Source organism: Thamnophis elegans, chromosome 9, assembly GCF_009769535.1.
Source record: "Thamnophis elegans isolate rThaEle1 chromosome 9, rThaEle1.pri, whole genome shotgun sequence".
NCBI lineage: Eukaryota > Metazoa > Chordata > Lepidosauria > Squamata > Colubridae > Thamnophis > Thamnophis elegans.
In genome coordinates this window covers 49,950,743-49,977,316 of record NC_045549.1, presented here as the reverse complement: position 1 = coordinate 49,977,316, position 26,574 = coordinate 49,950,743, and the positions used below count along the sequence as shown (strand labels likewise).

The 26,574-nt window shown below is 37.0% G+C and overlaps 1 protein-coding gene across 1 annotated transcript in view; it reads left to right on the top strand.

Moving 5' to 3' along the window:
• The first annotated feature begins 13,397 nt into the window (after positions 1 to 13,397).
• Positions 13,398 to 26,574, top strand: part of TENM3 (teneurin transmembrane protein 3) — a 360,542-nt gene continuing 347,365 nt past the window's right edge. The window contains exon 1 of the mRNA XM_032223762.1: positions 13,398 to 13,629. Coding sequence (XP_032079653.1) covers positions 13,398 to 13,629 — 232 coding nt within the window. The remainder of the gene's footprint in view (positions 13,630 to 26,574) is intronic.

Genomic DNA, 26,574 nt, shown 5'->3' with positions numbered 1-26,574 from the left:
TTATTCACATCAGTGAAAGCTTATAACTGTTAGCATTGGTGATAGCAATAGAACATGCAGACATGTTTTTATATCTTTTTTGTCCAAATGTCTGACCTGCTAACACTTGAAAGATTTTCTTTCTTAAATTTGTTCATTTTTACAAGTTATTCCCACTTTTTTGCATAATATTTCAGCTGGTCGAAAAGGGGCTATTAAGATTAAGCATTTTTCCATTATTCACTACAACATGCCATAATGATTTATAGATTGGGTGATATTACAAAGAAATCAGTTCAGAATTTTACATGGTGTAAGATTTTACTATATTCTGATAAAATTTGTTTTCTAGCTGGACCATATACCTGCTTCATTTTATTAAGATGCAAGTGTAGCATATTGTTTAGTTTTTCTGTAAAACACAATAAACTGAAAACGATATCAGGTTAGAGTAAAAATTTATAAAAGTTTAGGAGTAGAACTTTAGATTATGTTCCGACTCTTGTTTTCCTTGATATAAGGCCCTTCTTAACTGGTTATTGTTAAACATCAAATTTGATAGAAGATATGGATGGTCTATAACTCCTTTGAATTCTTTTATATTTTATTACAATATTTTCTATTATGGTTCGCACAGTTAGCCAGATGCTTAAACATGTTACATAATATTGAATACATCTTTTTGGCAAATGTTACAAGATTTGTTTGTGTATGGCTGTGACCTGTTGAGAACTTGTATTTTCCATATTTTTACACTTATCCTTGTGTTACTGGTTACTGGTTAGAACTGATTCCTGTCTGGACTTAATTTGAGAGTTATATCTCATCTATGTGAAATCCTGGCAAGTAATTGCTTTAAACTAATGATACTAAATTGTGGTAGAAATTATGTTATGAACAGCATCAATAACATCAGGCACACAGCCATTAGTTGTATCTTTAATAAAGTCTCCAATCTACTTTGTAAAATTTAGTCTCCTTGAATACAAAATGTATCGGGCCTATAAAAAAAGCCACATTTATTACAAAATTGAAGTTCCTATGAAGAGGTTATGGCAATATTCAACCTTTTTAGTTAACAAGAAAGAGAGAAGGAGGAAGGGGGACGGGGAGAGAGAGAATTCAAGTAATAAATCCTATTTAAAAGAGAACAATTGTTCTGGTAAACGAGAACAATAATCTAGCTTTAACTGAACACTTAATATAATGTCAAATAAGTCTGAATTAAATGTATGTTTATTTGATATTCTGATTTCAGAAGCCAGCATGGGAGAAGCAGTAATTAAAAAATAGCCTAATGTGGCATTTATAAATGAGAGCCAATATGTGAAAAAAGGGTTAAAGACCTCCTGTCATAATTGCCCACCTAAGGGAGTTTGGCAACCTCTTTTCACTATACTGTGCTTTTATTCTGATTAAAACATGTTACTCAGGTTTTTCTATGGGAGCGAGTTGCAGTCAACAGCCATGTATGATGTGCTTTTTTCTAGGGATTTCTTAAGATAGCCTATATATAATAAGATACACGAGAACATGCATGTATATAGAAAGATACATGCATACTCTTTATTCATTTTTCATATAGAGTTGTTCCAGCTTTTTAATCAGACATTTACAACCCCCTCCCCAATTCTTAGTGTTTGTTTACCCCCAAAAATATTGTTTGTCATGTTATATTTTTTTACTCTTTGGCTTTTATAAGCATGAATAGAAATTACAGTATATTGATCTTAATCCCCACCTTAAATCCAAAGGGAGTTTATTGTTAAATTAGATTAAGTTTGGCACTATAAAGTCAAGGTAATGATAGTAGCAGTTGGATCAGATTACTAGAATTTTTCTTCTACATTTTTATTCTAAAATTGCTATTTTACTATTGAAGATATGCGAGGATGAGCTAGCCATTAAATTTACTATTTAATCTATGCTATCATGCAGCTTTGTGACAAGTACTTCATTTTTTAATAATTACATCAAAAAGAGTTTAGCTTTGCCAATTCATCCTGCCTGCATAATTGCTTCCGAAGGACTCTTGACAGTGTAACAATGAGTAGATCAGAGCTGGAATCCTCTTCACTTTGACTTGAATGCAGTTTGGTAATTCATGTGTTAGTGGATTACAGACAGTAGCAATTATTCAAGTTTATCTACAACCTGTTGTTTTGTCTTTTCTATTCAGTGTGTTTATTAATTACTATTCATGAACCACAAGGGGTAGGGAAAGTGTATGATCCTGGGAGAAATAAGTGAAGAATGCTAGGAGTATATGCCAAGAGCATTTAAATTCTAGAAGGTTCGTCCAAAGTTTGAAGGCCATCCCCGTACTCAGCTAAATCAAGCAGGCACCAATATTGGATGGCAGAAATATAGCAGAATGCTGGAGAGAAAAGATCACTTTAGTGACAACAGCAAGGTATTTTGATTTTTTTTGAATGGTCATTATATGAATGCCATGGGCAGTTTTGACAAAAACTGGAAGTATGCACCAGCAACCAGAAAACATTAGCAAGTTGCTGTTATGTGATTGTGACACTCTGCAAATAGCTGTAATGGTAAGCTGTCATGTGACTGCTGTTGTAACTCCGAAAATAGATCATAAGTACCTCTGGGAAGGCCTATAACATCTTCAAATGGTTGTTACTAGACTTGTCCAAGGTGACCAGACACCCCGCTTTTGGCGGGACAGTCCCGATTTTTAACAATTTGTCCCACGTCCCGTGGCGTTTTTAAAAAGTCCCGATTTTTGAAAAGAATGCACAAGCTAGGGAACGGCGGGAGAACGGGAAGGGAGATGCTTCATTGCTCAGGGGAACTGAACCAGCAATTTGTAGACAATCAAACCAGGGGGCTTAGCTATTTCCCAGGTGTGCGGCTTCGGGAGGAGGGGGTTACTGGTTGGAAGTCTGCGAGGTGGGATCACCACGCAAGTGGCCGGAGGAGGAAAGAATGGAACCTTGCGCCAGTAGGGGAGGGGCTTCTGCTGCTCCTCTCCCCGAAGGTGGCCCAGCAGCCAAGATCAGAGAGAGAGGGTGGGGGGGAATGTAGGAGTCGGAACGGAGGTGAGGAGGGGGGGAAAGAGCGGCTCCCTGCTGACCCAATCACGCAATCTGCTCTCCGCTCCGAGAAGGCACGAGCCTCTCGCCTGCTTTTGCCATTCCGCATCCTTCGCAGGCAACTCAGTGTCGGGAAGAGCTCCAGCCCTTTTCTCGCGCTCATCTCTTGCACACGTGCAAGTGAAATACCCTCCTGAGCCAGGATCAAGGCGGAGGAGGCAATGACTCTTCTCCCGCTGTCGCCATTGCGCAATGAAGGGAGTAACTGGGGATACAGTGCAGGGGATCCACGCTGCACAGGAGACTCCTCAGTGCCAGATTCAAGTCAGCGTGAGCTGCCGTCACCTTCGGGTTGGCTCAGGAAGGAGGAGAATGGTGAGCAGCAGCAGCAGCAGCTGATTGGGTGCAAGGAGGGAAGAGCTCCGGTTCTCCTGGGCTACACAGGGCTCTCCTTGCGCAGGGCTCTGGAGCTCTTCCCTCTCTGCATCAAGAGACGGCTGCTCCGGCTGTTTCCTGAGCCAACACGAAGGGGACCGATCAGAGTCTGGCGCTGAGGAGTCTCCTGTGCAGTGCAGCCAGTTACTAACCTCTCAGTGGCGGCACGGAAGGAGTCGCTGTCCTCACCACCGTGATCCCTGCCCAGGAGGGTATTTTGCTTGCAGGAGCAAGAAAGAGATGAAAGAGAAAAGGGGAGAATGAGGGAGAGATAGAGAGAGAAATGAAAGAGAGCTGGAAGGAGAGAATGGGAGAGAGGGAAAATAGAGGGAAACAAATTAGAGGGAGAAGGGGGAGAGAGAGACCCCTGGTAAGAAGGGGGCTGGGCAAGGGAGGAAGAGGTTGGGGTGTGGAGGAGGTTGGGAAAGACCCCCAGAGGGGGGAGGAAACTGCTGGGTCTCCAGAGCATCCAACAGCCTCGATCTCTGCATGGTCTCTTCCCCCTTCCTCCCCAATTTCCCCCCCTACAGGAGGACAGAGAAGGACCCCACCCCTTTCCCCGATGGTAGCCAAGGTGGGGAGCCACAGCCAGACCCCTTTCTCTCTCTCTCTCTCTCGCCCTCCCTTTGTCCCCAGTGTCTGGGTGGGAGTGGGTTGCCTGGAAAGAGGAAGGGAAGGAAAAGCAAAAGCAAAAGAGGGAAAGTGAGGCATTTTCAGCCCTGAATCCCCAGAAGGAAAAAGAGGCATTTGAGCAAAAGGATTTTTGTTTCTTCAGAAACTTCACTTTTTCTTCTGAATCTCAAATTTGAGGCTTTGAAGGTCAGGCAAGAGGAGAGCTTCTGTTCCTTCTGGGGGAGCCCCTGAATTTGGGGCGGAGACCCCCCCCCATAATCCCCCATTGCTCAATCGTGGCCTGGAGGGGGAGGGGAACTGAGGGATGATATTGGGGGCTCTGAGTTGCTTCTCTGGAACTGGCTCCCCTTTGTGAAAGGGGCTGGAAACCCTCCCTTTGAAGGGATCCATGGACCATATAGACCAAATTTTTAATCAAGAACACCCCCCCCCGGTCAATGGTGTCCCGCTTTACCAATGTTAAAATCTGGTCACCTTAGACTTGTCATAACTGAAATTTTGTACAGTAGAGATATGGAATTGCGAGATAATTTTGAATACATTTCCTATTTACAAGAACTTATTGTATTAGAAAATAGAAATTAGATCATTACCAAGATGGAAAGCTACAGCAGTTGATGAAATGTATGTAAAAGTATGGCAAGGAACAGAAGCAGAATAATTAAAGGATCTAACTAAGGTATGCCAAAGAAATCTGGTCAAAACATAGTGGAAGAGGTCAATCTATCTTCCAATACCAAAGAAAGGAGATTTAATAGAATATTGTTAACTATGATAACCTTAAATTTTCCAGGAAAATAATACTTGTGAACATCTAATAGAGGTTAGGGCTTTACATGGGAAGGAAAATGTCAGTTATTCATTTGACATTGGAAAAGTCTAAAGAACATGAGACTTCACTGCTAATACTTGTCATAGAATACTTTGGGCCACTCTCTGCCCAACCTATCTCACAGGATTATTGTTGTGGGGAAAATAGGAGCAGGAAGTAGCATTCTGTATGTTCACCGCCTTGAGTTACTTATAAAATAATAAAGCTGGGATAAAAATGTAATAAAGAAACAATAAACAATACAAAAAGATGTCAGTAAGTGCTTCATTGATTATAGAAAAAACTTTACTTGACAGTCATTTTAGACTATGTTAAAAACATGGCAATACAAAATATCTGATTGTTATCACACCAGCCCTATTATACACAGTGGAGGAAGTCACAGTATAGACAGAACATAGCAACATAGATTCGCCATGGTGGCAGAGAAGTGAGGAAAGTCTGTATATTATTGCCTTACTTACTCAGCCAATAGATGAAAGTGAACATGATTTTAAAATTGGAGAAAGAAATATCAATAACCTGTGCTATGCTGATGGTACTTCTCTGATAGCAAAATCTGCAAATGCTAATAATGAAAGTCAGTGAGCACAATGAAAATATGGGACCATGATTAAAACCAAATTAATGACAGCAGATTCAGCAATCAGACTTACAATAATCAGTCAATCCATTTAGGCATACCAGTCTGTTTTAATAGCATTTCATTACAACATAGGTAATTAGAGGATATATAAAAATATACAGGAAATACTCTTTATATCTATGTTGATTAAATAAATAAAAATCACATTTCATTCCCCTATTCATAAAAAGTACTATTGAATAAATGCCTTACATTGAAAAATGATGATTTCTTAATGTGTTCTTGAATGTTCTTTTTGTATTTTTTGCCATAGTAGTATGTCTTTTATTTGTTCCTCTATAAGTGTCTCAAGATTGGAGCCACGCAGAATAAAAGATGAGTGACTATATAAATGTTTTAAGTAAATCAATCAGTTGTATTGTTTATTAGTTGTCAGTTTCATAGAGAGTTATGATTACTAGCTAATTTTCAGATCTGTAACTTTGCCAAAAAAACAAAACAAAAGAGAGAACGGAGTATATCTAAACCATGTGGATTAGTTTTTGAATTGTAGATGGTTACTAGCTTGTATGTTTAAGTTTTCAACAACTATATTTTCTGAAATGGCATATTTTAGTACAACTATTTTAAAGAAATATAAAATATATTTGGATATAGGTTCAGAAGTAAACCTAATAGCGTTCAGGCTTACATATGTGCTGAATTAATTTAGATTCAGTAATAGGTATCTTTTAGGAAAACCAATTATATATTTTATACTTAATTGATTCTGAAATCTAAGGGTAAACCGAGGTCTTCTGGAAATTTTCTTAAAATGGACTATCGGGGCATTTTTAGATTAAGAACATCACTATTAAGTATACTTCATATTTGTGTATAATAGGATAGGCTTCTCATACTAACTAATGTTGATGTAGAAGAAGAGTCATCATTTTAGTGAAAAGACACTATAGATTGCCTTATGCACTTATTCAAAAATGATTTCTTGAGTCACTTGTTTTGTGACATATATCACTTTAAGTCAGTGAAGTGAAAATTCTATCATTTTTTCATATGTTTTAAATTTTTCTGAGTGTTTATTTATAATAGGTTTTATGGATGATTAGTTATGTGAATTGTTTCAGGAGGGGTTCCCCTCCTAGTGGGACCATTTATTACATTTTTTATAAACTTCAATTTACATTTAAACATTTCATGATGAAGCACTGGTACTACTTTCTTTTTTTTTCTTTTTTCTATCTTTAAATTATTTGTGAAAACATATAAAACATTGCAGGAATAATCTTTTTTGAACAAAAAAAATTGAACAAAATTAGTCTAGTTGGCTGTGATTAATTACCATTCCATACATTTACAAGAAATAACCTTAAGAGGCTGGCATCATATTTTAGCTTCAAAATCAGTATAGAATTGTTTGCTTTTTGGATTCTGCTTAATTGCTCTTTTCTGAAAAGCTAGAATGGTCATTTTATCTCATTTTTATCAATTTTTATCATTTTTATTAATCACCCTTACTAGGGTGCAGGAATACTCTACATAGGTATGTCCAACCACAAGTGGCCCTGGAGAGCAAGTTATGCGGATTGTATAAACTTATAATTTTAAGTGATATTTATACGTATACATAATGATGTTATATATTTTATAAGTAACTCAAGACAACTCAGTGCAGCCCAGGCAAGCCAAAAGGTTGGACATCAGTGACCTCTATATATTGTGATTTCAGAAAATAACTTTACAAAATTACTATAGCAAGTTATATGGCATGGCATTTAAGATGACAGTTTACTCTAAAGTCATATTCAAAAGTACAGTACATGATGGAACCAAAGTGTTACATGAACCACAAATTCCTCAATATTTTATAACTTGTGTGAGAAGTAAATGGAATGCTTATTAAATTAACAGATGGTACAAAATTGAGTGAGATAGATAATGTCTGGCAAAATGCTATTTATATGTTATTTTTAAAATGTTGGAAATGATAGAATGAACTTTAACAGGTACAGGTGCAATATTCTTTAGTTACAAACACAGCCAAAAGACCCAGAAAAAGAAGGCACTTCAGAAGAACAGACACAAAAGAACCAGATTGAAGTTTGCAAAAATGCACATTGACAAACCATGGTTCTTATTAGAGAATATTCTTTGAACAGATAAAAGAAATATAGAGGTTTTTAGTAAGTCATATCCCTCTAGACTCATAGAATATGCTTTTAAAGAAAAGAACACCCTCCCTATTGGAAACATGGAAGATATCCCAAAATGTTATAGGGTTGCTTTGCTTCCTCCAATATAGGGCATTTTGAATATTTACAGAGTACAATGATATCGAAAGATCATTATGGCATTGTGGAGTGAAACATAAAATCCAGTATTAGAAAGCTCTGTTTCAGTCATTTGTCATAGGTCCTCCACCAGGATAATGACCTAAATCAGATATATAATGCTCATTTGCACTTATAAAACTCTACGTGGTTGGTGGGTCTGGTTATTTGAGGTAGTGGCTGTCTTCCATATTATGTGTTTGGCCAATCGTCTAGCAGGCTTAACGCCCTCTGGATTTAATTAATCTTTAATTTGATTCACAGTCTGGGACTGGTAAAAACTTCAAGTCCTAACCAAGGACCTAAGAGCTGTTAAAGTAGCATCTGCATATATAGGCAGTTCCAAGTAGTGTGGTTTTTTGCAAAGTGAGGATACTTAGGTCTAATGAGTCCAAAACTTCCAGATATCTAGATGGTACAACCGTTGATTTCTTCCTTCATAGTCACTCAACTTCAATTTACAAATCACAACATTTCATTACTTTTTCTACCTGTTTCTTTTCAATTTGTGCATCACCTGCATGATTGCAATACCTGATATTGCAATATTAATGAATCAGACTTATTTCTTTTCCGCAATATCAGGTATTTTGTGGGCCAGTTTGGATTTGTTTGGATTTAAAAGTCTTTAAAACTAGGTGGTATGTTCTTTGTAGAGACAGAATTTGCTCTCTGTTGCTATCATCTCATTTCTTCAATGTAATCTGGCTGCCAATTGACTCATAGTTTAAATGGCGTCTTGTCTCCACCCTTCAGTGTGACTGTGGTGTTCCTCGACTAAATATCCACCACATTGTGTCTGAATGTCCATCAAGAGCTTACACCAGCCCAGTGTCTGATTTTTTCAACATAGACCACCCTATCCTTGAATGGCTGGGTGGACTGGACATTAACATTTGAATTACTATAAGTCCATGTATTTGCCATGCGCTAAATAAATAAAATCTCATTTCTAGCTTTGTATGCATTTGTTCTTAAGACTTGATGTTGTGCAGCCAAAATTAACCCTTCTGTCTTTTTTTTAAAATTCCTGCTCTTAGCCATTGCAAGGTCTTTTCGTTTTGTGTGTGTGTGTGTGTGTGTGTGTGTGTGTTTACTAGTTATGTAATACCTTATCTTGCCATGTCCCTTTTCTAGTCTTCATTTGGTTTTTCTTGTAGGTCAGTTTGGTATCTCCAGTAGTTAGTAAGCCTTCTTGATATACCAGCTTAAGTGTATGTTCTTCATTGTTCTTCAGATATTCTCCCAAAGCCTGTTTCTTCTTCAGTTGTGTGGTGTATTTGCAACACTCCATCTCCACCTATTTTCCTTGGTAGGTAGCCTGTCAACGTTAGTTGAAGAGCATGATTTATTGTCATTATTTTTCTAGTCTTTCTACTCAGGGCTTTTAGTTCTGCTTGAGTCCAGTCTGCTATTATTTCCTCTGCTGATTTTTGACTTTTCCAGAAATTTTTTTATTTTTTATTCTCTTACCTTACGTAACATTTTAAGTATACATTCACATAGTTGTTATTCTTCTATATGTTTATCATTCTAATACTGCCCAGGTATTTTTAGTTATCGTCCTCAGGCTCTTGATGTTACTTTCATAGGTATCTTTATTCCTTTAGTTTTCACAATGTTTCTGTTATTGATGGTGAGGGTGACACATATGACCAGTCCAACTCCATTGCAATATCTTGGCTGTATATATGAACAGTGTTGAGCTATGATTCCTTTTCAGGTATTTTCCATGCAACCTGTTCCATAGTAAATACCTGACTGTGTATTTGATGCTATAACTGAGCTCCTCTATCTCTTTTTAGCAATAATATAGTTAATTTCTATGTGGTCAATTTGGTGATATCCATGTTTATGGGTGTAATTTTGATTGTTTAATGACAATATTAGGAATGAAGAAATAATTGGAATGGAATAATTTTCTAAGTCATATTTCTACTACATGTTGGTTTCTTAAACCATACAATCCAACAAAAATTTATTCCTTAATTGCAACTTTGGCATTCCTATCTCTAATCACAAGTAGCATACTAGGCTTTCAATTTATGTCAACTACAGATTGAATTTGACCATGAAGTGTAACTGTTATTGTATTCAGTTGCTGATTGTATTGAAGCCATCGCCTTCTCCCAGTAATCTTCACTTAGCAAACACATGTATTTATTTATTTAGGATATGAGACATCATACATGGGCTGGCAATATAAATTAACATTTTAACTACATTAGTATAACCCAATAAAATACAAATGTTAAAAAGATCTATATTCAAATATCAATGTCTAGGTCATTTAACTATTGAAGTGGAACATCATTTATATTATAAAAATCAGATATTGGACCAATAAATGTCCTCAGCTTATGATGTGATCTACAGTTTGATGTGGGACACTCTGCAGTCACACTGAGGGGAGGGTATTATGCCCCATTTATACAGAGAGTCATGGCAGATACCATGTGAGGAGTGAACCTTATTTAGGATTGTCCATTGCTGACATGATGGTTCAAAGCCTGGCAGCTTTTTTGTGGAGTCGTTTATATGTCTTCCTATATCTGGGCATTTAGCAACCCATTTGGCTTTTCATTGGGAATTGATGTTAAACTTGGTAGGCAGATGTTGTGCAAGTGCCAGTGGGGGCTCCCTGGATTTGAGACTTCCTCCTGATAAATGAGGAAAGTGAGCATGCACCAGTAAGAGTGAGTTGTTCATAATTTTTGCCTTCTTAAGTGCTATGTGGTCAGAACAGGAAACCAGCAGGTTGTACTTGCTGATTTCCTGTACTTACTAGAATTACTTAGCACTCATAATTGGGACTGTTAACCTTTGTTGCTAAACATTGCAGTTGCTAAACAGAAAAATGATATGATCACAGTGGATTTATGACATCACTTCCCATTTGGTTGTTATATCACATGATTACAGTTTGCAATTTTGGCTGCTGTTGTCAAGCATTTTTTTCTATGTTTGGCTCCTTGTGGCGGAATGGGAGCAAACAGGCTGTTCTCAGGAGTCTCCAAGGAATCCTTCATTGATTGGCTGGAAAAATGTTACTTGACCAATTAGGAATTCTTTCTCACTATGTAAATAGCCTCAGAGAAATCTGCAGCCTCTTTTAAAATGAATCTGCCAAATGGTCCTATTGAAGGCCTTTTCAGCCCTGTGCATTTGGCAAGGCTGAAGGTACAAAACTAGTACCTGGATGTCAGCAGAGAGGCTGGTCCTTGCAGCAAGCATGCCAGAAAGAAGCGGAGGCAGTGGGCCTTTTCTCACAGATGCACTATGACCTTGGCCTGGATCCGTGCATGGGATACCTGGGAATGCCACGTTTCCTCCATGAGAAGCTTCAAACCTAAAGCAAGACAAGGCCTGCTGCAATTCACTTGTACTTCTCATCAGTTTTCCCACACTAATTTCTCTCATTGAGTTGTTCTGCAAGTTGGCGAGATGGACGGGGCGAGTTATCCCATTCCAATTCATAGAATGTCTGACAAATGGAAAGCAAATATTAAGCTGCATTATCTGTTTTTTAAGCAAAACACTTAAAATAATACAGTTTATATATCTGATTGGAAAAAGAACATGTGAAATATAAATTTAATGCTGGAACTGCCTATGGGTTATACTTTTGTAGCAAAGAGACACCTAACTTACACACCTAACTTGCATGCCTCCCCCACACCTCTGCCTTAGTCTGCTGCTGGGACAGGTAATCAACTCACCTGCACTGTGTGGACTGTGACCCAGCATGTGCCAGCCAAGGGGCCAGCGGGCTGGGGCTGCTGCTGGACACCATTGGCCTCTGCGTGCCGGCCACCTCTTGTGCACCTGCTGAGGAATGTGGTGCCCATCTGGGTTGATAACCCTGATACTATGTTTTCTGGAGGAAAAAATGCAGGCTCTAGAATGATCAAATCAAAGCACAGATCTAAATCCCATCAAAATGCTGTCAACTTTTCAATTTTAGTTCAATTACAGTACATTTATAGTTTAATCAAAAAATAAAATATTGGTGTGTCCACATCTTAAAAAAATAGAAAAAACTTTACATGGAGTGTACTTACTTTTTCACATCCCTAATCTTCCCAGGAATTGTCATCATCGCTTTATTTGAAATGCTGCTTTGCAAGAAATTAGCCTTTTGATTATAATACAGTAGAACTTCTGTTCACAAACGCTTCTGACCATGACCAAATCGGGTTCTGACCAAAAAATTCACAATTTTTTTTTTTTGCGGCCAATTTCCTCCTCCACACAATTTTTTTTGTAAATGCCAAATTTCCAAAATTAGGTTTTGGTCATGACCAAATTAGTTTGCAACCAAAGTTATAGAACAAATTATGGCCGTGACCAGAGGTTCTACTGTACCTGAATTCTTAAAGCTATTCCAATTACTCCTGTGAAATAGCTTGCAATTTTTAACTAGTCATTCTTATCTTGAAGAGGTTTTAACCGTAAAAACATTGACGTATGTGAATTCAATGATTTATGTGAGAAAGAAATCAGGAATTATTCATAATTAAACCATGAAGAATTTTCAGTTGCAGATAAGAAAGTACTATTTAACAGCAAATAAATGATTTTATGAATACACATCTGTAAAAGAAAGAGTGGTCTCATAAGAGAGATCATCCCTCTGAAAGACTTTTTACAATTTTTGACTTTTTAGAGTAAGTTAAATCTTTTTTGTCTGAAGAAACAAAGCTGCCTAATAATTATGCACACCTTGATATACCCTCCCTCATTACACAAATACACATTACCTGATATCTACTACGTATTCAAGTTTATACAGGCTTGGAGGTGGAAAATATGCATTAAAATGATGATATGGTCAAAATATTCACTTGCCTAATAATTGTGCGCATAGTATATGTAGATTAATTCATCACAGTTTTCCTAATATTGTTTCTACAGTATTACATTTCTACACATAAAATTTATCTAGAATATTTACTATACCTGACTGAAAGCAAAAACTATTTTTAAATTGAAGCTAATAACTAACAAAATAGTACATAAATGTTTGTGTGTGTATGTGTATGTTTAAAATCATATTTCATGATTAAACCCCATAATAGGAATAACTTTCACCTAAACTGTAAGAGAACCAAATGTTACATTAAAATCTTTGTTGAGCCTAATTAAAACACATCTGAGTGAAAAGAATGAAGTTATTACCAGTTTAGAAGATTCAGACAACATAATATATTTGATGTGGTATTCACACAGACTGGAGAATAAATACATAAATACATAAAATATAATTGGTATTGTGTAAGGATTTATATAGCTGAAATTTGCACAAATCTCTAGATTCTGATAGCTTTAAAAGTTGGAAATTGAAAGTGGGTCCCATTTCTCCTTCATGATGGTATTTGTTTATGGAAAGAATGAATAATCTTATAATACACATTTGAGTTGATAGAACACACATAATATAGAATCTGTTTCCAACTTATACTACTCTCTTTAATTCTGTTCCAGGTGAATAATTGAATGTATAGAAGAATTCCAAGTGGTATTATCTGACGTGCATACAGAAGGAATGAAGCATGGATGTGAAAGAACGCAGACCTTATTGCTCCCTGACAAAGAGCAGAAGAGACAAGGAAAGGCGTTATACAAATTCTTCCACAGAAAATGAAGAATGCAGAGTGCCTACTCAGAAGTCCTACAGTTCAAGTGAAACATTGAAAGCTTTTGATCATGATTCTTCCAGACTCTTGTATGGAAATCGGGTAAAAGATTTAGTCCCCAGGGAATCTGATGAATATACCAGACAAGGTAGGCAATTAGCACAAATCTCCTTTATGAATGTATACATTGTCCTCTGTGGTCCATTTTCTCATGCCAGTAATATGAATGATTCACCAATGATATATTATATTGCTACCATATTAGTTTCAAACTTTAGTGTGATTATTCATGTTAATACTTATTTACTTACTATCTGTGTGCCTTATTTGTTTAAGAAAGCGATTTTAGGAAACACTTAACATACACACTATTGTTTCTAAGTTATGATACAAATATGCAGTTACCTGATCTCCAAAAACCACCTGTAAAGGGTTTTGATAGCTGACAAGTTAATTGAAAAAGTGTTTTGGTTTCTATATCAAGTAGATCAATATATTTTATATCATTTAATATTGTATCAGATAGATAGATAGATAGATAGATAGATAGATAGATAGATAGATGATTATATAATATATATCACATATAACAATACATAATATGTTATATTAATATCATACCAAGTACATAAATTACATAATTTATGAGATTCAGTGATCATAAGCAGGGTTAGCATACAAACTTTCATGAACCCTTTATCCTGATAGAACTTGTCTAATTGGTTTTCCAAAATTTGAATGTTACATCTTGTGACAGACTATTCATTAAGTTGTCCCCAGAAGTTTTAGGGGCAGTCCTCATCTCCATTTCTTAAGCATTGCCTGGAGACATTTCCGCAGATATGTGGCCAGCATAACATCACACTGCAGCACAGAGCATATGGCAAAACACAGAACACATTATCTTCCTGCATCCTTAAATGTGCTCCCTATTCACCTACTTGCATTTTCATGCTTTTGAACTGCTAGGTTGGTAGGAGCTGGAACAAGTGATGGTAGTTCACTCCATATTGCGGCACTTGGGTCTCAAACTGTCGAACTATAGATCTTTAACAGTCTAGATGGACTTTCTCCAAGATGATTTATCCCTAGCCTCGCTTCAGATCTTCTTATGGCATACCCATCACTGATGCAATTGAGTCCATTCACATTTCTCCTGGTCACTTTAAAGAATATAATAATTTGAACTATCCTTATACTCTTGTTTGATATAATTGGCAGAACAATAACAAATCTGTGTATGTGCATGCTAAATAAAGAAGTGTGAGCAATTTGACTCAGTGTGTGTTCGTTGGAAAATCCTTCTAGCTTTACCAGAATCCTACACAAAGTTCCATTAATATTTCATAGTCATACTGTCATAGTCATAAGTATTTGTCATGAAAATAACAAGATATATGGGAATGATTATAAATTGCAAATTTATGGTTGAATTCTGTATATTCTGTATATAAAGATGCATCCCTTCTGGCCCCTGTGTCCCTTTTGATTTTTTTATAGTTTATTTATTATAATATATCATCATTCTTAGAAAATAAAGTTGTGGGTAGCTGACTATAGTCTGGCAGTTGTTCCGTTTTTCTCCTGAATTGTGCATCATCACTCAGGGGAAAAAAAGTAAGGTGGGGATAGTACTATCATATATGGTGTGTATGTGGAATGAAATATTTTGTCTACGGGATACGTAGGTGTTAATTTATTTTGTGAGTCCTTTTCAGATAAAGTTTGTAACTGAGCTAGGAACCCAGAAACGATGAATTCTAGTCCCACCTTAGGTGCAAAATCAACTGGGTGACCTTGGGCCAGTTTTTCTTGGCCCTAAAATGGCAAACCACTTGCAAAAAAAAACCTTGCAAAAAAAATTGTAGGAACTAGACCAACGGTTCTCAACCTGTGGGTCGCGACCCCTTTGGAGGTCAAACGACCCTTTCACAGGGGTCACCTAAGACCATCCACCTCCACCAGTGTCACCCATGCTCAGGAGCGTGTCCTGAAGCGGCAGGTGCATGAAGAGTGCCAGGTGGCAAAGCAGCCTCCTTCCATCTCTGAGCGCAACCCAGAAACCGCCCCGCCCGGTCTCCACACCAGGGAAAGACCGAGGCACTGAAGGGGGAGAGAGACAGGTTCTTTTGGGTGGCGGATCAACCTCGGCTCCAACGGATGTCCAACTTCAGCCCAGCTGTCTGCACAGGGGCACCCAGACAACAGGAGACTGGCAGGGCAGTTGGACCACCCACTTCAGCTGGCGGGATGGGTTCTCGCCCAAGCAGGCACATGCCGGGATTAAAACTGTCTTGGGCCAGGACGCTGCCTTTGCTGCCCCTGCCACCGCCCCTGTCCTGAGGGCTAAACTGAGCTCAGAGGCTTTTTGGCCGTCAGGAAGGGCTGGCAGGAGAGGCCAGAGGGGAGGACAGGCTACGCCCACACATTCTTTCCATCCTGAGGAATTCCACTCAGGATGGAAGCACAGTTTGATGTAGCTTAAGCCTCTGTTTAAAATCCCATTTAAAGGGCAACTTCTTAATCTGTGTTAAATCGATTGAGGGAGGGAGGAATGGAAAGAAAGAAAGAAAGAAAGAAAGAAAGAAAGAAAGAAAGAAAGAAAGAAAGAAAGAAAGAAAGAAAGAAAAAACTTTGTGTGTGTGTGGGGGGGAACGGAATGTAAAAAAAGTAAACTTAATAAAGTGAAACTCATGTAAACCACGAACTGCTGCTGGAGGCAGGCAGGGAGGTTGTTTTATCCTGGAAAATCCCAGCCTGGCTGATCATCTCCCAAACCAAGATTGGCAGATTAATCACTATGCTTTAATTATGTTCAATTTGTAATAATGAAAATACATCCTGCATATCAGATATTTACATTACAATTCATAACAGTAACAAAATTACAGTTATGAAGTAGCAACCAAAATAATTTTATGGTTGGGGGTCACCACAACATGAGGAACTGTATTAAAGGGTGGCAGCATTGGGAAGGTTGAGAACCACTGGACTAGACAGTCACCGGGAATCAACAATGCTGTGAAGGCACACAAACATGTATTAATTTCTTTTGTGAGTTCTTTGTCAGTTAGGTTTGCATTATGTACAGTATGCATTTGCTTTATATAATTTCTTTCTTCCACACTTTGTTGTTCTTCTAATTTCAGTAGTTTGCTTTCTGCAAGTTGCATACTTAGTCATCATGGATTGTGTTGTTTTTTTTATTCGATACATGATGTAAAATCAGTTAAATCTCTTTTTTAGCCCATTTTGCCTGACGAAAAGAAGCTTCCTAATAATTATGCACACTTTGATGTGGATATTATCTCCTTAGGCCACACACTTCCCTCATTACACAAATACACATCACCTGATATGCTTATATCCACTAAGCATTCAAGTTTATACAGCTTAGAGGTGGAAAATATGCATAAAAATGATGATTTGGTCAGTATACTCACTTAATAATGTGCACACAGTGTATTTCTTTAACCTGTATAGTATATGTACTGTAGATTTTTTAAATGCCAGTTTTTGATATGTTTTCAATAACAACATATGGCCTGTCTGGTTTACTGATTGACATGGTTTATTTAATAGTAATTAATAGTGTTTGAAGTGGCTTATTGGCAGTTTTAAATAATTTACACATAGCATGTTCACAATATTTCACTAAGAACTAAAGAAAATTTGTTTTAATAGTTTCATGCTTAGGTTATCGTATAGATTCTAATAAAATAAATATTCTAATATTTAAATATTTATATAGGCTTTTCAAAAAAACATTTACTATATGTATGTGTGTGTGTGTGAATTTTTAGGATTAAGAATGACTGATAAATCCATTGGGGAAAATTATTTAAGCTCATATTTATGTCATTTTGTTATTAAATATGCTGAAGAAACATGACTTGAACCTTTTTAATAAACATCCCTTTTCCCCTTCCAAAACAGGGTTTTAAAATTGACCTTCATCTAGAAAAAAGAGCTTGGTTGAATGATTTAAAAGACTTTTGAAATCTAAATTACTTTGTCTGTCTGGGACCCTGAACAAGGAAGATCACAGTTTGTGCTTCATAAAGTTTGGTTTTAAATAAATTTGGATAGAAATGATTTGGAAATTGGGATAAATAGGTCTGAATGTTAAAATGGATGTTGGATAGAATAGCAGTTTGGAAATATATCCTGTTTTTAAGCTTTATTGGATGGAGAAATCAAATTAGGAAACAAAGAAAGAGAAATATGTATTTTTATGTGAACTTTGATGAATTAGCTCCTGCTTATTTACAAATGTGGGACTACTCAGACATAGTAAGTGAATGAAAGGCAAAGTGAGTCTGTAGAGAGCTAAATTATAGTTCTCAAAATGAATCTATTTGTAAGTAGTATTGATCAAATTTAGCCCAACAAACAAAAGATATCAGGTCCTTCAAATGGTTAAATATATACGGAAAAAAAGAAAAATATTCATATAATTTTATATGAATATATGCATATGCACGCGCACACACACACACGCACACATGCACACATGCACACACACAGGTGTGTGCGTGCACTCTCTCTCTCACACACAGAGATATATAATATTTTATTACATCCAAAAGAACAAATTAAACATTATTCAGCCTTAGCTTAATTGGTCCAGTACAAGAGACTCGTGGTTGAATTAGCATATCACCAATCTCAGTTGATGACTTTTGGGATAGTAGTTTTTCCATGGTAGTAATTGAGATTTGAATTCACATGTTAAAGAACATATTAATTCTAATTTAGGAGTCATTTAACAAGTGATACTGTTCAAATAATGAGTGTCTTTAGTTCACATTACATGTATGTAGCAGTTATGTTATAATATCCCAGTTACAAAACTGAAATCAAAATTAAAAGAAAACAAGGTCCAAACATACGCTTAAAATTGTCTAAGTACCAGAATTATTAATAAATTTATGATTAGAAACAGCTGCAAACCAGGGAAATTTTTCTCTGTCCCCAAGATTATCTTTAGTAGATGACAAAATAAAAAATATTTTATTATGGTCTGAGAAATAAATTTCATTCTACAAGATAGGTGACAGAATTTTTCCCAAGGCTTTAAAAAAATTAGGTCAGTGAAGCAGATAGTTCCTCAAGCACATTTGATTCATGTGGACAAAGGTATAAATAAAAAGAAAACTATAAGAAATATAGCATATGTTTTATTCTCAGTTGAATTAAACCTTACAGTATTAGAACATTCTATTTTTAAGTATATTTTTTATAACAAATTTCATTTTCAACTGTAGGAAATCTAGGTCATTATATACTGAGGTACAATTATCTAATTTGGCCGTAAAATTATACCATACTTCCTAATGACTTTTCTGGGAGAAAAGGAGAAAGTTGATTTTCAGAGGCCTAAATGAAGAACCCATAAACTAATAGTAGTTTTGGACAAATGAGACCCAAGTATGGAATCATAGATTAGCTTGCAGTTATTCCAATCAACTTTTTTTGGGCGGGGGGGATGATAGTGTGCCACAGTTTTAGCAATAGTTTATAGCAGGGGGTCTCGAACCTTTTCAACTTTAAGACTTGTGGGCTTTCAACTCCCAGAGTTCCTCAACTGAGGAACTCTGGAAATTGAAGTCCACAAGTCTTAAAGTTGAAAAGATTGGAGACCCCTGCATTAAAGAATGTATTTCACTGCTCTTTACATAAGTTAGCCTGATCTATGCTCAGAGAAAAGAGGTTGAATTAGAATCATTTCAAGATTATGTTCTGATAGATTTTGAGGGTTGGAACTTCTGGAGAAGGTTACAAGCCCCAAATCAAAGGTTTACTTTAAGTTGATGAAGTTTGAGCGTTCCTGTAGAATATGGAGAAACAGATAAAAGCAGGGGTGATATTGCAACTACAGTGCCCTTCTCCCTTAGCATCTAACTATGCATTTGGCAGGCTGAAAGGGTTAACCATATTTTAAATTCCCCGACCATTTATAATTAGCAATATATCTAATTCTATATAGAAATGAAAAATATCAAAACAATTTCAATTAAGTATAAAAAGATAATATATTCTATAGCTAAAGTTAATATGTCACATTATGTGGAATTGCAAGATGGTTTATATATTCCTTCAGTTACATTTAGAGAAAATGCCAAAATAGTAAAATATAATCTGTCTTAGAACTTCATTATAGTTATATAAAGACTTATGATTCTGGATCTACATTATGAAAAATAGAGTCATAGCCATTCAGTATAGGAACAAACATAGTTTTATCATTTATTTGTTTATCTAACATATTTATATGTCCCATATCACAAAATACAATACATAAACAATAATAAACATAACATATTAAGTAAAAGCAGAAAAGCAAGAAAGACAACTTTCACTTAATATCACACATAACCATTCTTCAGGTTCATAATGGGAAGACTCCAACAAGATTAATTGAAAACCCCTGTCTTGAGGGCTTTCTGGAAAGCAAGTATAATCTCAACACATGATGAATGATATTCCATAGGACAGGGGCCACAGTAGAAGAAGCATGCCACCATAGATGTTTTGCATTATGATTTGCTAAGAGTCACAAAATTGAGACTGGTGGCTATATACAGGGTATTCAGAAAGTATTCAGATCACATCAGTGGTGGGATTCAGCCAGTTCGCACCTATTCGGGAGAACCGGTTGGTAACTTTCTAAGCAGTTCAGAGAACCGGTTGTTGGAAGAAATCTCATTTTGTTTTTTTCCACTTTACCGGCTAATCCTATAAGGAAGATAGGAAGGAAACATTCTGGTGTTGTTTCTAGCCTAATCTTTATTGCCCTGCTTACAGAAACTGCCTCTCTGGTTAACCCTTATTACATTGTAACAGCTAAAGTGAAGCGCCCATCAATGTGAGTGATGTTGAATTGGCCATGCCCACCCAGTAACATGATCACCAAGCCCCACCTACCCTGCTGGTCATTAGGGCAGAGAACCAGTTGTTGAATTATTTGAATCCCACCACTGGATCACATTCACTTTTGTCAATTTTGTTATGCTTCAGCCTGGTTCTATGGTTGTTGAAATTCATTTCTTTTTCATTAATCTGCACTCAGTACCCCATAATGAGAAAGTGAAAACAGAATTTTAGAAATGTCTGTAAATTTATTTAAAAAGAAAAAAGCTGAAATATCACATTGGCATAAGTATTCTCCTTTCCTAATCATTTTCTCTTAACTCATCTCTTACTCTCTTTGATGTTCCATTTTTCATCAGTTTTTCTGTTTGTCCTTCTATTCCCTACTCTTGAGTTTCTTTTTTCCCCTTCTTTCCCCTTCTTTCCCCTTTTATATGTATTATACCTTTTCTTCTGGATTTTCCCTATAATCTTTCTATGAATTATTTGAGTAACCCTCCTTCGAATTTCCCTTTTTTGCTTCTCACTGTTTCTCTTTGGTTTTGAATTGTTCCTTTTTTGAATAGCATTTTCCTTTTCCCCCTCTCTGCTCTTTGTTTCTCTGTACATCTCAATAGAATTATCTGGTTTTTGTTTTCAACTTCTTTTTCCACCATTAACTTTTTGCCTCTCATTTGTGTTTCTCTTTGTCAGATCCTCTCCTACTTTCTCTTCTATATATTTCAATGATTTTTCTGGTTCTTTAATACCTTTTAGTGTTGTGCATGCATCTTTTAACATTTCAAGTATTCTTCATACATCCCACATGCCATGTTCAAATTTAACAAGTGTTTAGTGGTTTTATATTTTATCACACTTAATTAAGTCTCTCTCTTATTTCCAAGTTTTTCCAGCTGTAATATCCAATCCCAAAATAAAACAGTCTATTTTGAAGATTTTTAACTTTCTTTCTCAGCTGTGGCAAAACAAAGTCAAAACAACAGGAAATGGCTGTACACTCCTTAGAAAAACTTGCACATCTTTTTCTGTGTTCAAGCTTGAGTTTTTCTGTTGTACTTTGTTTCAAGATGTTGCTGCACTTCTTTTCCTCCAATAGATGGCTTTTATGATCCCAGAGACAGTCAAATCGATAACTTGTCAAAGTTTTCAGAAGTCAAAAGTTCCAAATTCACTCAATAAAGATTTTTCTATTTTCTCCATATCTTTCCCTTTTGTTATTTTAAATGTTTCCAATTCCAATTATGTTAGCCACAATCTTCTTGGGCAGTCCTTGTCCCCCCCCCCCTTTCTTTTCCCTCTCTTCATATTCCAAGTAGCCCTTAGCTGCTATTTTGAATCTCTGGACAAATTTTTTTAAACTCCAAATTTAAATTTTTCTTTACCCTTGGATCGGCCAGTCTTTCTCCCGGTCCCAGCACTCCATGTGATCACTGTTCCTGCTCCAAACGTGGTCTGGATGCCCTGGCTCCAGAGTGGTCATTGAACATGGCTGCCACCCCGCCGCCAGTCTAGAGAGCTTGTTTTGGACCTGCTGAGGAGCTTGCCTTGCTCCGTGCGGTCATTCAAAACAACTGTCCTTCTCCACCGTTCCTCCAGGACAGTTCTGGTCCAAATGGCCTCCTGATAGTGGATTGCCAGCTGGGTTTTTCACGAGGCTCCTCGGAGCTTGCTATTTTCCCAGCTGTTCTCGCTGCAACGTTTCCAGTTTATTTAGCTTCTAAATAACTTCAAGTGCAGCCTCCTACAGAGCACATTAGAATGATTTCTTCTAGAGCTGACCAGAGAATGAGTAACTATGAATAGAGCCTCATGGTAAAGGAAAGCTTGCACACACAAAGACACCCCTAACCACAAGTGCCACTCGGTCCTTGAGCAGGAGTTACGAATCTATAAGGACTTCTAATTGTGTACTGGATCTGTTTGGGGCTGTACCACTCCATGCAGGATCAAAGATGGTAAAATGCCATATCCAGATGGCTTCAAACCCCAGAGCCATTGCCTGTGTTCAGTTGAAACCTTTTGTTCTCCACCCAGACCTCTACAGCTTTCAGGTTTAGGGACAGGACATCAACAGCATCACTTTGCCTAGGACAAAGATATATAATTTAATATAATCAATGTATTGATGATGTCTCACCCTGTAGTGATGAATGATCTCACCCAATGGGGTCATGTAAATGTTAATTAGGAGTTTGAAGAGCACCAAACACTGTGGAACTCCACAAAATAGAAGCTAGGGATAGGTCAGCAAAATACCAAATGATTTCAGCTCTCATCTGAGAGGATACTCAGTTCATACTGGTTGGGGGGGGGAGGAGAGCACACCATTCGAAACTTTATTATCAAGCCAACAACTAGGTGACACCTGGACATCAGATTTAATTGGCTATAAAATGGTCACCACATTATCTCTTCATATTCTATTGCTATTGCTATTGCTATGATTCTGATCATCTAGATAAAATTGACCTCAAAAGAGACAAATTCTATGATAGATCTAAGGTGCCAGCCTTCTTTTGCTGCTATTCTCTTTCAGATCCACCAGACACTACACTTTAGACATCACATTGTGTCTGGGGAGTTCTTCAAGTCCCAGTCTAAATTTTGGAACCACAAAGCACACCAGACCATAATAATGATAATTGTTAAAGGCCAGGAAATCCTGTGCCTGTTGTTGTCTCTTATTTTGTTCAAAGCACCTCTGCAACCACAAATGGCCACTGCAAGCACAAATGCTGACACAAATTTACCAAGCCAATCCTGAAATACAGAGCACACCTCTCCTTGCATTTTTATCTGAGCCTCCAATAATAGTTTCTGACATTACTGAGATGTTTGCCCAACCAAAAACCATCTCTTCACTGGCCAACCAAGCCTTCTCATCTACCAGAATGGCTAAAAACAAAATCCACTGTTGTGGTAACTGATATGTGCTTCTGCAGCTAGCCTGGGAACCAATCTGTGTACATCAATTGAAAAATGGGTCAAAGGGGGGGGGGCAAGTGACTGCAGAAACTCACCAACTAGTTGCATAGTCTAATCTCTCTATTTCTCTCAAATCCTTTGCTACCAGCAAAATACATTTAAAAACATAGCTACCCCTCTAACACAAGATGCAACACACATCCTTCAATCTTATTGCCATCTTTTTGCAAACCAATACCCTTTGCAAAACAACTATTTGACAATTGTTTATATAGATCAAGTCTAACTTCCACCTCCTGGGATTTGTCTGACCAAGAAAAGGAGAAGCTATATTATCTGTATTAAAATTTCTGTGTATTTTAGCTATATATTCTCCATCTGGAATGGTATACTGCTCCTAATCAGAGTTTGGCAACACCTGAATCTTTATAGTTATCTTTCTTCATTATAGTATTTTAGTGGTTCCCCAGTTTTGTAATTCAATGTACGTATTTTGCATGCGCAGATTAATTTCAAAGATTAGTAGTCTCCACCTTTTGGTGCCAATTATCTCATTTTGAATTATAAAAAGAAATAAATTATAGCCATGTGGCTTTGATCAATGACAAAGCCCATTTAATAAAATATACCTACCGAGATTAGCAAATACAAGATGGGCTATCTAACTTGATATTGGAGCTTATTAATAGTTGTAAAAATGGTTCTGAAATAATAGTATATTGCAGACTGAAAATGAGTCAGCATTTTTATATTGTTGCAGAGAAGTAAAATGTTTTTTTACATTGAATCCCAGAAGTGTAGTTTCCACTTTATAATACATTATTCTGTATTGATCTGATCTCATCTTGAGTACTGCATCTAGTTCTGGATATGATACTTAGGAAGGATTCAGACACATTGGAATGCATTCAGATGAGAGCAATAAAGGAAGATTAGGGAATTAGAAATTAAGTCTCTATTGTTTTTATTAAGACAGATTGAAGGAGTGGGGAATAAGAACACTCTTCAAATACCTGAAAGTACATCACACAAAAAGTGGCCAAAATACTCTCTAAAATGCCTTACACAAAATAATAGACGTATGTTATTTTCTAAGTAGGCAGTGAATGTTAGAAAAAAGATTGAGAGTAATTTGACAATAGAACAAATTATGCCCTAAACCTGCTGCCTCTAACTGATGAAATCAAGGAGGCGATCTTACAGAAGAGCTCAAACACAGCAACAGGTAGGATGATGTCAAGCTCCAAGAAAATCAAGATTTCCAGAAAGTTCAAATGGATATAAAGATGTATTGTAAGCTCAAGCTCTCTACAAGAATGTGACATACTAATGACCAAGGGAAATTAGCAGAAGATAAGAGTTGAAGGAATTCAAGATGGGCTGGACTTAGGTGTCTTGTGGGCATAAAGGAACTCATGATTGATTATGTGTTTGATCCCTCCTTTGGCCTTGTCATTTCCTACAGATGGATTCCTGCTGAGATCTGTAAAGTACTAGGCCAAAATTCCTTGCAAACATTCCAAGACATCTTGGGAGATACTTTGCTCACGGAAGAGATACCTGATGACTTTTGTGATTCACTCACTATGGCTTTCTAAAATAAGGGAAATAAATCAGATCGTACTCTTGCCCATTGCATGGAAAATCTTTGCCTGCATTGTCATAAACAAACTTGTCACTGTCTCAGAAAGAAATCTCCCAGAGGTGCTGGTTGACTTTTGGCCAAAACAAAGTATAGAAAACATATTTGTTGTAAGGCAAGTCCAGGTGAGGTGTGTATCAAACAACTGGAGAAATTTGAGATGTGCATTCCCCATTCTCTGGCATTCATTGACAAGAATGTGTATGCAACCTGGGGTCTTGGATCGTGCAGAGTTTATCAGCATTGGTCCCTAAACATCTGAGCCCTGATGAGATTGGTGGGATCATCATAATGGATGACTGTTGCATATTTTTCCAGTTGCTGTACAATGTACTGGAGTCTAGGTAGAGAACTCAATTGCTCAAGGGCTACAAAGACATTATGAAAGAAAGCTTACATCACCGTGACATCCAGTCAAAGAAACAGCAGCTGCTGACAGAAGCTGCTGGTGAACTCTGTGCTATGAAGCTTCCACCAACTTTGAAGATAGGCATAACCAAACACTGATAGAAAATTGTGAGCATTGTCAGGAACTGCAAAGCCATCTCTGTGTCCACAAAAAACTATATACCACAGTGCCATTTTCAGATCCAAAGGACTATTTTATATAATATGGCCAAAATTTGAAAAGATCCTTAAAATCAATACAAAAATGCAAAAGAAAAAGAAGCCAATTAATGAATGTGTATTGAAGAATATTAGGAATTTTCAGAGAAATTAGAGGATTAAAGCTGTGATAATAATATATACAGATGAAACTCAAAAAAATAGAATATCATGCAAAAGTTCATTTATTTCAGTAATGCAAGTTAAAAGGTGAAACTAATATATGAGATAAACTCATTACATGCAAAGCAAGATGGTTCAAGCTGTGATTTGTCATAATTGTGATGATTATGGCTTACAGCTCATGAAAATCCCAAATCTACAATCTCAGAAAATTAGAATATTATGAAAAGGTGCAATATTCTAGGCTCAAAGTGTCCCACTCTAATCAGCTAATTAAGCCATAAAACCTGCAAAGGGTTCCTGAGCCTTCAGTAGGAATCACAATCATGGGAAAGACTGCTGACCTGACAGTTGTGCAGAAAATCATCATTGACACCCTCCATAAGGAGGGAAAGCCTCCAAAGGTAATTGCAAAAGAAGTTGGATGTTCCCAAAGTGCTGTATCAAAGCACATTAATAGAAAGTTATGTGAAAGGGAAAAGTGTGGAAGAAAAAGGTGCAAAAGGAGCAGGGATGACTGCAGCCTGGAGAGGATTGTCAGGAAAAGGCCATTCAAAAGTGTTGGGGACTTTCACAAGGAGTGGACTGAGGCTGGAGTCAGTGCATCAAGAGCCACCACACACAGACGGATCCTGGACATGGGCTTCAAATGTCGTACTCCTCTTGTTAAGCAGCTCCTGAACAACAAACAACGTCAGAAGCGTCTTACCTGGGCTAAAGAAAAACAGACCTGGTCTGTTGCTCAGTGGTCCAAAGTCCTCTTTTCTGATGAGAGCAACTTTTGCATCTCATTTGGAAACCAAGGAACCAGAGTGTGGAGTCACACACTGCAAGATGCTTGAAGTCCAGTCTGAAGTTTCCACAGTCTGTGTTGATTTGGGGAGCCATGTCATCTGCTGGAGTTGGTCCACTGTGCTTCATTAA